Source organism: Eschrichtius robustus, chromosome 19 (assembly GCF_028021215.1).
Source record: "Eschrichtius robustus isolate mEscRob2 chromosome 19, mEscRob2.pri, whole genome shotgun sequence".
NCBI lineage: Eukaryota > Metazoa > Chordata > Mammalia > Artiodactyla > Eschrichtiidae > Eschrichtius > Eschrichtius robustus.
The window spans coordinates 17,706,995-17,719,766 of record NC_090842.1 but is presented as its reverse complement, the minus strand read 5'-3'; the positions used below and the strand labels follow the sequence as shown (position 1 = coordinate 17,719,766).

At 40.1% G+C, this 12,772-nt stretch overlaps 1 protein-coding gene across 2 annotated transcripts in view; it reads left to right on the top strand.

Annotated features, from left to right (window-relative positions):
- The window catches only part of WWP2 (WW domain containing E3 ubiquitin protein ligase 2), a 145,108-nt gene that overhangs the window by 30,562 nt on the left and 101,774 nt on the right, over positions 1-12,772 (top strand). For both annotated transcript variants that reach the window (XM_068529455.1, XM_068529454.1), the window contains exons 3-4: positions 562-709; positions 1,051-1,172. In XM_068529455.1, coding sequence (XP_068385556.1) covers positions 562-709; positions 1,051-1,172 — 270 coding nt within the window. The remainder of the gene's footprint in view (positions 1-561; positions 710-1,050; positions 1,173-12,772) is intronic.

Sequence of the window (12,772 nt, the reverse complement as noted above, 5' to 3'; positions counted from 1 at the left end):
GGTGAAATGGATATATTCCTATAGTGCTGATAGGTGTCTACATGGGTTTAGAAAGGAACTGAGCAGTTTTAAGAACTTTAAAAAATGTTCATATCCTTTGGAAGAATACTCAGAAATGCATGCAAATACTATATACGTTTGTGGTCATTTTCCCCGAGCCAAAAGTTGGAAGCAATTTATTCAACAATGAAAGAATAGTTGACTAAATTATGGTGTATGCTTGTAATGGGCTTATGTTGCAGCTTTTTAAAATGGATTTTGGGGGGAGAGGAATTTTTAAAGAATTGGAGACATAAAAGATGAAAGTCTAGGAAGTCTGTATTTACCAACATCTTAATGATAATTATCCCAGTGTTTTTGGGTTAGGAGTGATTTTTTTTCTTATGCTTCTTTTCTTATGCTATTTTTATATCCTCACATTAAAAAAGAAGTCTTTTTAGAATGAGGAAAAGACAAAATTTCTTTTTTAAAAGAAACAACAAAAAAGAGAGAGAACATCTGCCACAGGGGGGCAGCTGGGAGCCCTCTGACTCATCCTTGACTTCTGTCTTTCCTGTCCAGTGGTGTCAGCAAAGCCCAAGGTGCATAGTCGTCAACCTCGAATTAACTCGTTTGTGGAAGTGGCAGTGGATGGACTCCCCAGTGAGACGAAGAAGACTGGGAAGCGAATTGGGAGCTCGGAGCTTCTCTGGAACGAGATCATCATTTTGTAAGAGAAAACCCCTTCTCTCCGAATGCAGCCCCCCGGGGGAATAGAGGAAGGGGTTGTGGGAGATCCAGGTTCCCTGTAGCCGCCTCTAGTCCTTCCGCCTTTGGTACACGAGGCACCTTCTCTTCCGGTGTTTCTACATCATCGAGCTCACAGAGTGTTCACTGTTAGCTGGATGGTTACAGGGTCAGGTCTGGGGGGGAAAGGGTATATGTGAGTGTCTTCCTCTTTGGGGTTCCCCCCACCTTCAAGATGTCAGCAGTGTAGTTTCTCTGTTTTCTTCTAAGTTACAGGAGTGACTGATCTGCTTGGGTATGATGAATCAAGTATTTGTTTTCCAGGAATGTCACGGCCCAGAGTCATTTAGATTTGAAGGTCTGGAGCTGCCACACCTTGAGAAATGAACTGCTAGGCACCGCCTCTGTCAACCTCTCCAATGTCCTGAAGAACAATGGGGGCAAAAGTATGTACAAGGAAGGGGTACCTGACGTCATTCATTTGTGGGGGTGGGGAAAAGAATGTGAAGGCATGGATTTCTCTCACATGGTGGCTAAACCTGCTGATGCAGTTTCCTCCAGGACCAGAGGCTGCGGTTACTGTACTCCCCGTGGATGTGGTCCGTGGAGTTCTAGGAAGGCTGAGAGCTACTCTCTGCCTCTATTGCAGAACTCAGCCCCTTGGTCCAGGGCCCCTAGTGGTGGGATGCACTGATATCTCCCCCTTGATCCTTCCTCAGGGATGCATACTTTCCCTCTGCCCCTCTTTTCCTGATCCTGATGTGTGACGTGTAGAATCAAACTGTCAAATGCCTCCAGCCTAAATCATTACATTCCTAGTCTGATCCCTCAAACACAACAAAGGAGCTTCGTCTGTGGGTGGGTGTGTACATGTGTGCCTGCCTGTCTGCGTGGAATGGTGTTACAAATGGTGCCCTGTGCTTAGAAGGCGCTCGATAAACATTTCCTGGATGTTGGAATGCAGTGGAAGCTCTATCATGATTATTCAGCATGCCTCGGCTGCACGGAAATCTAAATCCTCACGTCTGTTTATTGCTGTTTGTGGTCAGTGGAGTAACTCGTGGCTGAGGTATCTGGATCCTCCCTCATAAAGCCTCTATTCAGAGCAGTACCAGATGTGGCGAGGGAATGCCACAGAAAGAAAGGCTCCTTCTTTTCTTGACATGTGCTGTCTAGCAAATATTTTCTGAACGTGGATTTAGTTTAAGAGAGATGTGTGGGTGGGGAGCCCTGAGTCCCAGGGAGAGTGCTGCTTGATTCAAGGGTCTTTCCTTTCTGAGCCTGTCCTTTCCGATGGGCCTCTTGAGTGGTGTGTGAGGCTCCCCCGGTCTTTTCCTTTCTGCTGGGCATGCACTGATGTGGTGAACCCACTCTGGACTCTGGAATCGTCTGAAATGAGGATCTGCCTCTATTCTAATTCTGCAGGGAACACCCCGCTGCTCTGTCTTCTGAGTCGGTCTTTATTTTCCCAAATGCTAGCCTGCCTTTTATAATTTGATTCTCAAGGGGGATTATATTTACTATGTCATTTGGAAATAGACTTGTGGGCATTCTCACATTAGGACCAGCAACCGACATTGAGTGTCCTTTTCTCTCCTTTTTCATTTGTCCAGTTGGCATACTTTTGCTTTCAATTACAAAAGTAATTGTTGAAAAATTGGGAATCACACAAAAAAGCACACAGACACACAAAGAAAATAAAATTCTCCTGGAAGCACAGTACCTAGTGATAATTATTGTTAGCATTTTGATATATGCCTTTCTGAGCTTTTTTTCCCTGTGTGCAGTGTATTAATATTTAAGACATCAGTGAAACAAAATTGAGATCATACATGAACTTATTTTGCAACATGCATTTTTCTCTTTAAAATGTATTACTATATCTTTATTTTTAATTGTGATTAAAAAAACACATAACGTAAAACTTACCATCTTAGCCATTTTTAAATGTACAGTGCAGTGGCATTAAGTACATTGACAGGATTCTGCAGCCATCACCTCCATCCGTCTCCAGGACTTTTTCATCTTGCTAAACGCAAACTCTGTACCCATTAAACAGTAACTCCCTCCCTTCTCTCAACCCACACCGTTCAACTCTCCGTCCCTGTGAATCTGCTTGCTCTAGGTACTCCATACCAGTGGCGTCATACAGTATTTACCCTTTTGTGTCTGGCTTCTTTCACTCAGCATAATGTCCTTAAGCCTCTTTCACATGGTACGTATCAGAATCACCTTTTTTTTCTTTCTTTTTAAATTTTATTTTATTTTATTTTGGCCACACTGCACGGCTTGTGGGATCTTAGTTACCTGACCAGGGATTGAACCCGGGCCCTCGGCAGGGAGCGCGGAGTCCTAACCACAGGACCACCAGGGAATTCCCAGAATCCCCTTTTAAAAAATATTTATTTATTTATGGCTGCGTTGGGTCTTTGTTGCTGTGCGCGGGGGCTGCTGTTTGTTGCAGTGCGCGGGCTTCTCTTTGCGGTGGCTTCTCTTGTTGCAGAGCACGGGCTCCAGGCGCGCAGGCTTCAGTAATTGTGGCACGTGGGCTCTAGAGTGCAGGCTTAGTAGTTGTGGCGCACGGGCTGAGTTGCTCCGCGGCATGTGGGATCTTCCCGGACCAGGGCTCGAACCCGTGTCCCCTGCATTGGCAGGCAGATTCTTAACCACTGCGCCACCAGGGAAGTCCCCGGAATTACCTTTTTAATGCCGAATAATATTCCATTGTATGCCGCATTTTGTTGATCCTTTCATCCATCCAAGGACGTTGGTGAACATGGGTGTCCAAATATCTCTTCAAGTCCCTGCTTTCAATTCTTTTGGATAATATATTCAGAAGTAGAATAGCTGCATCACATGGTAATTCTATTTTAATTTTTTGAGGAACCGCCATACTGTTTTCCATAGCTGTTGTACCATAAAATATTTAGTTGTTCCTCAAAAGTCAGTTTTTGATGACTGTCTGGTAGTAGTCTTATCAGATGGCTGTGTGAAAATTTAAGGTTGAACAGTTGGGTAGTTTTCAGTATTTCACAGTCACAAATAATGCTATTTTGATAAACTTATAAGTTTACAAATCTTTGTACCAATTGTTAAAAATTTGTGTTAAATTATTGAACATAGACTTGCTGGATTGAAACATTTTTCAAGGTTTTGGACACATATTGCCAGATTACCCTCCAGAAAAGTTCTACCCATTTATCCTTCCATCAGCTGTAGCCGAGATGGCTGGTTTCTATTGCACTTTGGCAGTTATTGGATTTATTTGTAAAAAAAAAAAAAAAAAAAAAAAAATATATATATATATATATATATATGATATATATATATATATATATGATATATATATATATTTTTAGCCTATTTTATAATTAACATTTTGCCAGATTTGCTTCATCTATTTCTTTTTGGTTGCAGTATTTAAAGTAAATTACAGGTGTTTCAACCTTTTATCCTAGATTCTTCAGCATGCATCTCATTAAAAAAGGACTTTTTTTACATAATTACTGTACCATTATCACACCTGGCAATATTTACATGAATTCCTCATTATCACCTAATACCCAGTTCGTATTCTATTTCACCATCTATCTCAAAGTGTTGTTTTACAGTTGGTTTGCCCCAACCTGGATTTGGGCAAGGTCCCCTCATGGCATTTGGTGGTTATGTCTTTGAAGTCCCCCCACCTCCACTCTACGTTTTTTAAAGCTGTAATTTACTCAAGGAGACTGAATGTTTTTAAAGTGTGTTTATTGCCTTATTAATGTCCTTTGCTCATTTTTATACTGAAATGTGCATTTTTCTCTTTTGGTTTTGAGAGAGCTCTTTATATGTTAAGGCTGTTATTCTTTGTCTTGTAATTTGTGTTTTCCCAGTTTTTCATTTGCATTTTAATTTATCAGGCTTTTTTTTTTTTCCTTTTTCCATACAGATGTTTTAAACTTTCTGTAGTCAAGTCTGTTACCTTTTATAGTTTCAGCCTTTTCTTTTACGTTTTGGAAGGCTTTCCTTTATTCTGAGATCAGGTAAATGATCACCTCTATTTTCCCCTAGTTCACTGTGATTTTATTTTTTTAATTTAATTCTTCATCCAAATGAATTTATTTTTGTGTACAGTGTGAGTAGGGATCTAATTTAATTTTTCGTAAATAGTTAACCGATTACTTTAGCACTACTTATTAAATAACCTATCTATATCCCCAGTGATCTGAGTTGCTACCTTAAGCATATATTAAAAACATATGTATATTTGTGCCTGTTTGGGGACTTTCCATTCATTGTTGTTTTTTATCAGCCTTTTCAAATCACTCTGTCTTAGCTAGTATAACATTTTGTTATGTTTTTAATATCTGACAGTTCAAGTTTCTCTTCTTTTCAAAATCTTCCTGCCTCTTTTCTTTGCGTGGATGACACCATCACATGAATTTTAAATTATTTTGTCAGGTTCTCCCCTCTTCCTATTCTCCTACCCCTAATGCCTTGAGATTTTTGTTGGAATCTATCATATGTAAAGTTTCTTTATGGAGAATTTTCATACCAGGAACATGGAATGTCTCTAAATTCACTCAAATCATTTTGAAGTTATCTTCAGATAGATTCTTTTAGTTTTTAAAGAAGCTTTGATATTATTTTCAGTGGGATCTTTTTCTATTATGTCTTCTAACTTAGTGTTGTTGGTATATGACTATTAGTTTCTGTATTTTCTTTTATATAATCAGTCACTTGCTGAATTCTTAGTATAGGTTTTCAGCAGTTTCTTTTGGATTTTCTTGGTAGACGTTTATGTGGTTTCTAAGATTGATAATTTTGATCATCTTAGGAGATAATTTTACTTCTTTTTCTTTGTTAGTTGCTTTGTATACAACTTCCTGTTTTAGTGGTGATGGAGTGGGCATTCTCCCCTAATAACCAAGCTTATAGTGACTTCTTTAGGTGTCAGGCTGGGTATTAGTTGGTAACCTGTCTTCTTGATTTACTAATCATTGTTGTCTTTTTAAAAAAATCCGGATAAGGGTTGAATTTTGAGCAAATAGCTTTTATTTTATCTTTAAAAAAATATTTATTTATTTGGCTGCGTTGGGTCTTAGTTGTGGCACGCGAGATCTTTTAGTTGCAGCATGCAGCAAATAGCTTTTAAGCAACCATTGGGATAATTATATGATGTTTCTCCTTTCAATGTATTATATTAATTTCCTTGTAGTAACAACCTTAGAATTTCTAGAATATACCTAATTGCTCATGGTAAATTATTCCTGGAAAATTTTTTTAGAATTACTTGTTCATATTTTATTTGGGGGTTTTCCATCTAATTCATAAGTGACATTTGTTTGTAGTTTTGTACTATTTTTGTCAGCTTTGGAATCAAGGCTAGGCTAATTTTATAAAGTAAATTGAAGTGCTTTCCAACTTCAGGAATAGACTCTATAACATGGGAATTATCTGTTCCATGAGTGCAGGAAAGAGCTCACGCATAAAACCAACTAGGTCTGGCAGCTTTCTCTGAAATAATTCTTTGATGACTTTTTCAGTTTTTTCCCCATAATGATTGGTTTGTTCAGCTTTTCTGATTTATCTTGTGTCAATTTTGTTAATTCATATTTTCTGAGAAAACTGTTTCATGAGATATTCAAATTATTAATATAAAGATTTGAGATAACATTCTCATTTTTTAAAATGTTTTTAATTTTTCTCACTTAAAAATGTTGGTATTTGTGTGTTTTTTCCCCATTTTTTTTTCTTGACTGGCATAAACATTTTTGTTTTAACTTTTGGCTTTTGATTTATTTTTCACAGGACAACTACTTGGACTTATTTATCAATTATACCATGTTTTCTAATGTTAATTTCTATTTTTAACTTTGTTAACCTTTTTCATCTTTTTGCTTTATTTATTTATTCAATAGTCAGTCATTTATAGCTTTTTGAGTTGAAAGCTTAGTGCATTTATTTTTGTCCTGTCTTATTTAATAATAAAAACATTCTTGCTTTAAATTTGTCTTTGATTTTTACCCCACTTGGTATTCAGATTTTTTTCTGTTAAAGAAAAGTGCACAAATCTTAAGTGAGACAGCTCAATGAATATTTACATGTGTTCACATCTGTATAATCACCACTCAGATCAAGAGATAGAACATTCCCAGAACCCCAGAAATTTCCCCATGTCCCTTGCTTGCCCTGCCCTGAGATAACAACTATTCTGAATTTTATCACTATTGATCACTATTGATTAGTTTTGCCTATTCTTGAATTTTATATCAGTGAAATCAATATGTTTTCTCGTGCCTGGCTCTTCATTTTATCTGTGAAATTCATCTGGGCTTTTGCATGTAATGAGAGTTTGTTTTTTTTACTGGAGTATGGTATCCTATTGTATGAATATACCACAATTTATTTGTCTCATCTCCTGTTGGTAGACATTTGGGTTAGTTCCAGTTTTTAGCCATCATGAGAAAACTGCTGTGAACATTCTTATACATGTATTTTGGAAGACACAGACATACACTTCTGTTAAATCTATCTATCTATGTGTCTATCTATCTATATCTATCTTGGGGACTTGTTTCATAGGGTGGATGTATGTTTAGCTTTAGTAGAGACTGTCTGGTAGAGAACCAATTTGCCATCCCCTACATTTTGCTGTGTTCTGCTCCTTTTTTGTAATTGCTCTTGTGATTTTCTCTTTGAGCCCAGAGTGATTCAGGAGGATGTTTCCTATGGCTCCCAGGGGCTGTGTTGCTTGTGGCAGTGGCTGCAGCTTCTAGTGCTCTTGCTGATGCCAGCCTTAGCACTTTGAGTGTGTGGCTGGGTTGAGTAGTGAGGCACATCAGATCCGAATCTGATGGAAAATTTGGGCAGTGGGCTGCTTTTTCTTAGAAAAACAAATCTAGGATGACAATATAGGTAATATTCTGGCTGTGTTTCCTAAAGCCTTCTGTATAGAGCAAGGCTGTTTCTGATGATTGCAAATCTGTCATGTAGAAAAGTGGTTAAGAACATGTAGACTCTGGAGTCGGACTCCCGGGGTTTGAATCCTGATTCTACCAACTTTGTACATCAGACACTTAACTTCTCAGTGCTTCTGTTTCCTTGTCTGTAAAATATTGTTTTGAGATTAAGTGAGCTAACAACAGTATGTGACACATGTTCGTACTATAGTAGTAGTAGTAGTAGTAATGGTAGTTATTATTCTGTCTCCTCTGATACTTTCCTTCCCAAAGATTGGGAGGTACAAATTCCAGAGATGGACAGCAGAGACCCAGTTTCCTGATATGGGACCTCCTTGCCTAAATGGGAGGCAGCCCTGAGGGTGTTCCAAGAGAGAATTCTAAGACTGGACAAATGCAAAAGCTTTGCGGGTGTGGAGTGGGGAGGCCAGTATTAACATGGGACGTTTTTCAGCACCACGGTCTTGGAGCCTGCTCTCCTTGGGGAGCTGCTGGGCGGGAAATGTTTCCAGAGTGGTGTCTAAGTATGAATACGGTTTCGTAGGGTAGTGGGTCACAGTAGGTGAGGTGACTCCTCTCATTGTGGCCGGGTCTTCCTGAAACCACTTTTCCTGGGAAAGGCAGTGACGGGTAGCAGTTGCCCCACCTGGTGTTTTTTTGCTCCATGGGACATCATTCTTTCATTTGCTCCCTTGTTTTCCCCTGGGTGGACTTGGAGGTTGACTGGGAGACCCAGCTGATGTTTCCTGCCTCCCCCTGGCCGAGGGATGCTGCAGTGGAGGGTTTTACTCAAGTCCGGCAGTTACATAATGGTCAGCCTTGGCTGGCTCCGCAGGGACATTGACCTGGCTGTGGCTGCACAGAGGGCTTGGCCATAAGTCCTGGTTTGGCTCTTAAGGATGGTTCTAGTCATCTCTGTGTGAAAGCCAGCTTTTGAGTTTGACTATTGCTTTTCTTAAAATTTATTTTTTTGGGACTTCCCTGGTGGTCCAGTGGTAAAGAATCTGCCTTCCAATGCAGGGAACAGGGGTTCAGTCTCTGGTCGGGGCACTAAGATCCCACATGCTGCGGGGCAACTAAGCCCGCGCGCCACAACTACTGAGCCTGCACACCACAACTAGAGGGCCTGCATGCTGCAAACTACAGAGGCCATGCACCACAACTAGAGAGAGAAAACCCACATGCCACAACTAGAGACAAGCACGCGAGCTGCAACAAAAAATCCCTCATGCCGCAGTGAAGATCCTGTGTACCGCACCTAGGACCCGACGCAGCCAAAAACTAAAGAAAAAATAAATAAAATTAAAAAAAAAATAAAAATAAAAATAAATAAATCTTAAAAAAAATGGTAAGTCCCCGAAGAACCAATGCTTTAAAAAATAAAAAAATTAAAAAAAATAAAATTTATTTTTTAAAAAATTGAATGAATACCAATTTAAAATTAATTAATTAATTAATTTATCTGCGCTGGGTCTTAGTTGCAGCACGTGGGATCTTTGTTGCTGCCTGGAAAATCTTTAGTTGCGGCATGCGAACTCTTAGTTGCGGCAGGTGGGATCTAGTTCCCTGACCAGGGATCGAACCCCAGCCCCTGGGAGCACAGAGTCTTAGCCACTGGGCCACCAGGGAAGTCCCCTGAATACCGATCTTTAAAAACCTTTTTTTTTAAAAAATTATTTATTTATTTATTTATTTATTATTTTTGGCTGTGTTGGGCCTTCGTTTCTGTGCGAGGGCTTTCTCTAGTTGCGGCGAGTGGGGGCCACTCTTCATCGCGGTGCGCGGGCCTCTCACTGTCGCGGCCTCTCTTGTTGCAGAGCACAGGCTCCAGACGTGCAGGCTCAGTAGTTGTGGCTCACGGGTCTAGTTGCTCGGCGGCATGTGGAATCTTCCCAGACCAGGGCTCGAACCCGTGTCCCCTGCATTGGCGGGCAAATTCTCAACCACTGCGCCACCAGGGAAGCCCTAAAAACCTTTTTATTAGGGGAATTTTCAAACATAATCCCCATCCCCCAGTAGTCACCAGCATGTTTCATCCGTACCCGCCCACTGGATGATCTTCATTTCTTTCTAGCTTGGTAGCAGATAGGAGCTGAGACCCACTTTTCTCTTGTAGCTCTCCTCTCTAGTAGTTGGACTCATCAACACTGCAGATCTTGGCACTGCCAGATTGTTCTGCTTTCAAGGAGGGAAATATGGCTTGAAGTAGATTAAAAAAAAAAAATCCAAACTTCTTTATTTTAAAACAATTTCAAATTCGGAGACAAGTTACAAGGCTAGGACAAAGAACTCCCCTATACTCTTCATCCATGTGGTGATATTTTGATGCATTTGCCTTAACATCGTCTGTATGTCTGTATATGCATGTATGGTGATTTGCCGAATCATTTTAATTTATAAATCTTATACGTCTTTATCCCTGAATATTTAAATGTGTATTTCCTAAGAAGCATATTATCTTGCCTAACCACTATAAAGAACCTAGTCAAGAAATCTAACATTTTTACAGTATTGTTATATAATTCGTATTTTCTAATTGTTGCAAAAATGCACTTCAGGTGATTTCCAGGATCCCATGCAAGATTGTGCATTACATTTGGTTGTCCTTAAATCTGGGGTCAGTTCCTCAGCCTATTTTTGTCTTTGATGACACTGTCATTGTTAAAGAGTTCAGGCTGTCTTTTTGTAGAATCTCCTCAGTTTGGATTCAGAGTACTACACATTTTTGGCAGGAGCATTCCAGAAGCGATGTTGCGTCCTTCTCAGTGTGTCAGATCAGGGGGCACACAACTCAGCTTGTTTCATTATTGATGATGTGAACTTTGACCCTTGGGTTAGGGTTGTGTCTGCCAGGTTCTCCACTGTAAAATGACTATTTTCTCTTTATAACTAAGAAGTTTTTTATGGGGAGATACCATACTTTGAGACTATGTAAATATCTGTTCCTCATCACACCTTCACCTACTAGTTTTGCATTCATTAATGATTTTTGTCTGTATCAGTTAATATTCTGATGGTCGCAAAATTGTTTTTCCAATTTAGTCATTCCTTCTACATTTATTAGTTGGCATACTGCTGCAAGGAAGAGCTTTTCTTTTTCCTTTATGTAGGTATGTATTATCAGTCTCAACTCATGGATTCTTATTTTATGCATGGGTTATAATTTATTACTGCCATTATTTTGATGCTCAAATTATCCCTGGTTTGGCCAGTGGATGCCTCTTCAAGCTTGCTCCTGTATCCTTTTGACATGTCCCCATCATATATTTTTTTCCAAACATCATCCAACATAGATAGAATTTACTATGTGATAAAGGTGGCATTTAAAATCAGTAAAGAAAGGTGAACAAATTGGCACCATTGGTTAACCCAGTGGTTTTCAAAGTGTGGTGTCCAGATCAGCAGCATAGGCGTCACCTGGAAACATATTAGAAACATAAATTCTCAGGCCCTCTCCCAGTCCTACAGAATCAGAAAACCTGCGGATGGGGCCCAGCAATGTGTGTTTTAACAAATGCTCCAGGGCATTCTGATGCCGGTTCAAGTCTTAGAACCACTGAGTTACCACTTGGGAAAAAATACAGTTAGATACCTTCCTTACACTAACACTTGTGCTGGTTTTCTTTATTTAGTTTTTAAACGTTTAACCCTTTAATCAATCTGGAGTTTTTTTTGGTGTATGTTGTAGGCCAAGGATCTAGTTGTATTTTTTCCTTATGGGTTTTACCGTGTCACTGTTTTCACTGGAGGGAGTGCCAGTATCAGGTTGGACATACCTCTTCTCACTGCTTTTTTTTTTTTAATTTTTATATTTTTGGCTGCGTTGGGTCTTAGTTGCAGCATGCGGGATCTTCGTTGAGGCATGCGAGATCTTTCGTTGTGGCGCACTGTCTCTTCGTTGCCGCGCTCGGGCTTCCCTCTAGTTGTGGCGCGCGGGGGTCCAGAACGTGTGGGCTCTGCAGTTTGTGGCACGCGGGCTCTCTTGTTAAGGTGCGTGAGCTCTGGCGTGCAGGCTTAGTTGCCCCGCGGAATGTGGGATCTTAGTACCCCGACCAGGGATTGAACCTGTGTCCCCTGCATTGGAAGGCAGATTCTTTACCACTGGACCACCAGGGAAGTCCCCTCACTGCTCTTTTTCTTCAAAACTTTCTTGGCTCTTGAGCCTTCATTTTTCCTGAAAGACTGTATGTATACACACACATACATAAATATCTATTCTGTGTCTATATATTCAAGGTGATGAGTTTATGCTGAAATCTCCAATTCTAATTCAACCCCACAGAGTTCTTCCTAACTTTCCTCCTTTCCACACGAGAACCCTGGCTCTCACCGTCATCCACATATTTACTCATTTCTATACGCACAGGAGGCGGTTAGAGAATTGCTGTACTCAGACCACTGTGAAAAATGAAGTACCTTCGAAAAGCTTTTTGCTTATGCTCTTCGTTTTCTATGCGTGTCTGTTTTCTTTCCCCATGTGTGTCTCCCAGATATTAAAAAAAAAAAAAAAAAAAAATGAGAGAGGGAGAAAAAGCAAACAGCTCCCTATTTATTTAAAAATCTTGTAAGCAGAGGGTTGTTACTGCACTTTATGTTCCAAGAACAGATAGGCCAGTCACGAGGGCTGCACCACCTCCCTCCCTCTTCCATGAGGATGGAGTGTTCTGGTGGGTGGGCCATGCATCTCAAGGAGGCAGGCCTGACAGACAGTGCGTGCATTTATTTTAAAGTAAACACCACACTGTTTTTCCAGTTTTTCAACTGAAAGAGAAATAAACCACTGATCCTTGGAACCTGAGTCAGAGGGAGAAGAGAGAAAATTTTTAAAAATTGCTCCTAAGTTAAAAACAATTTTAAATTTAAGTTTGAGAAATTATTCACTGTTTCTTCAGATGAGGAGGAGGCGGGCAAGAGACAAAAGTGAAAGGAAGGATGTGACAGTCCTGTAAGCTGGTAGGGAGCTCTTATTTAGGGCATAGCTACAAACTCCAGTGCCTTGATTAGGCCTGATGGGAGAATGGCCAAACCAGTTCTGCATAGCCAAGTAGTTACTTTTATGAACCTGGTAAACCACTAAGACCTAGTTATTTCAGTCTCATGGA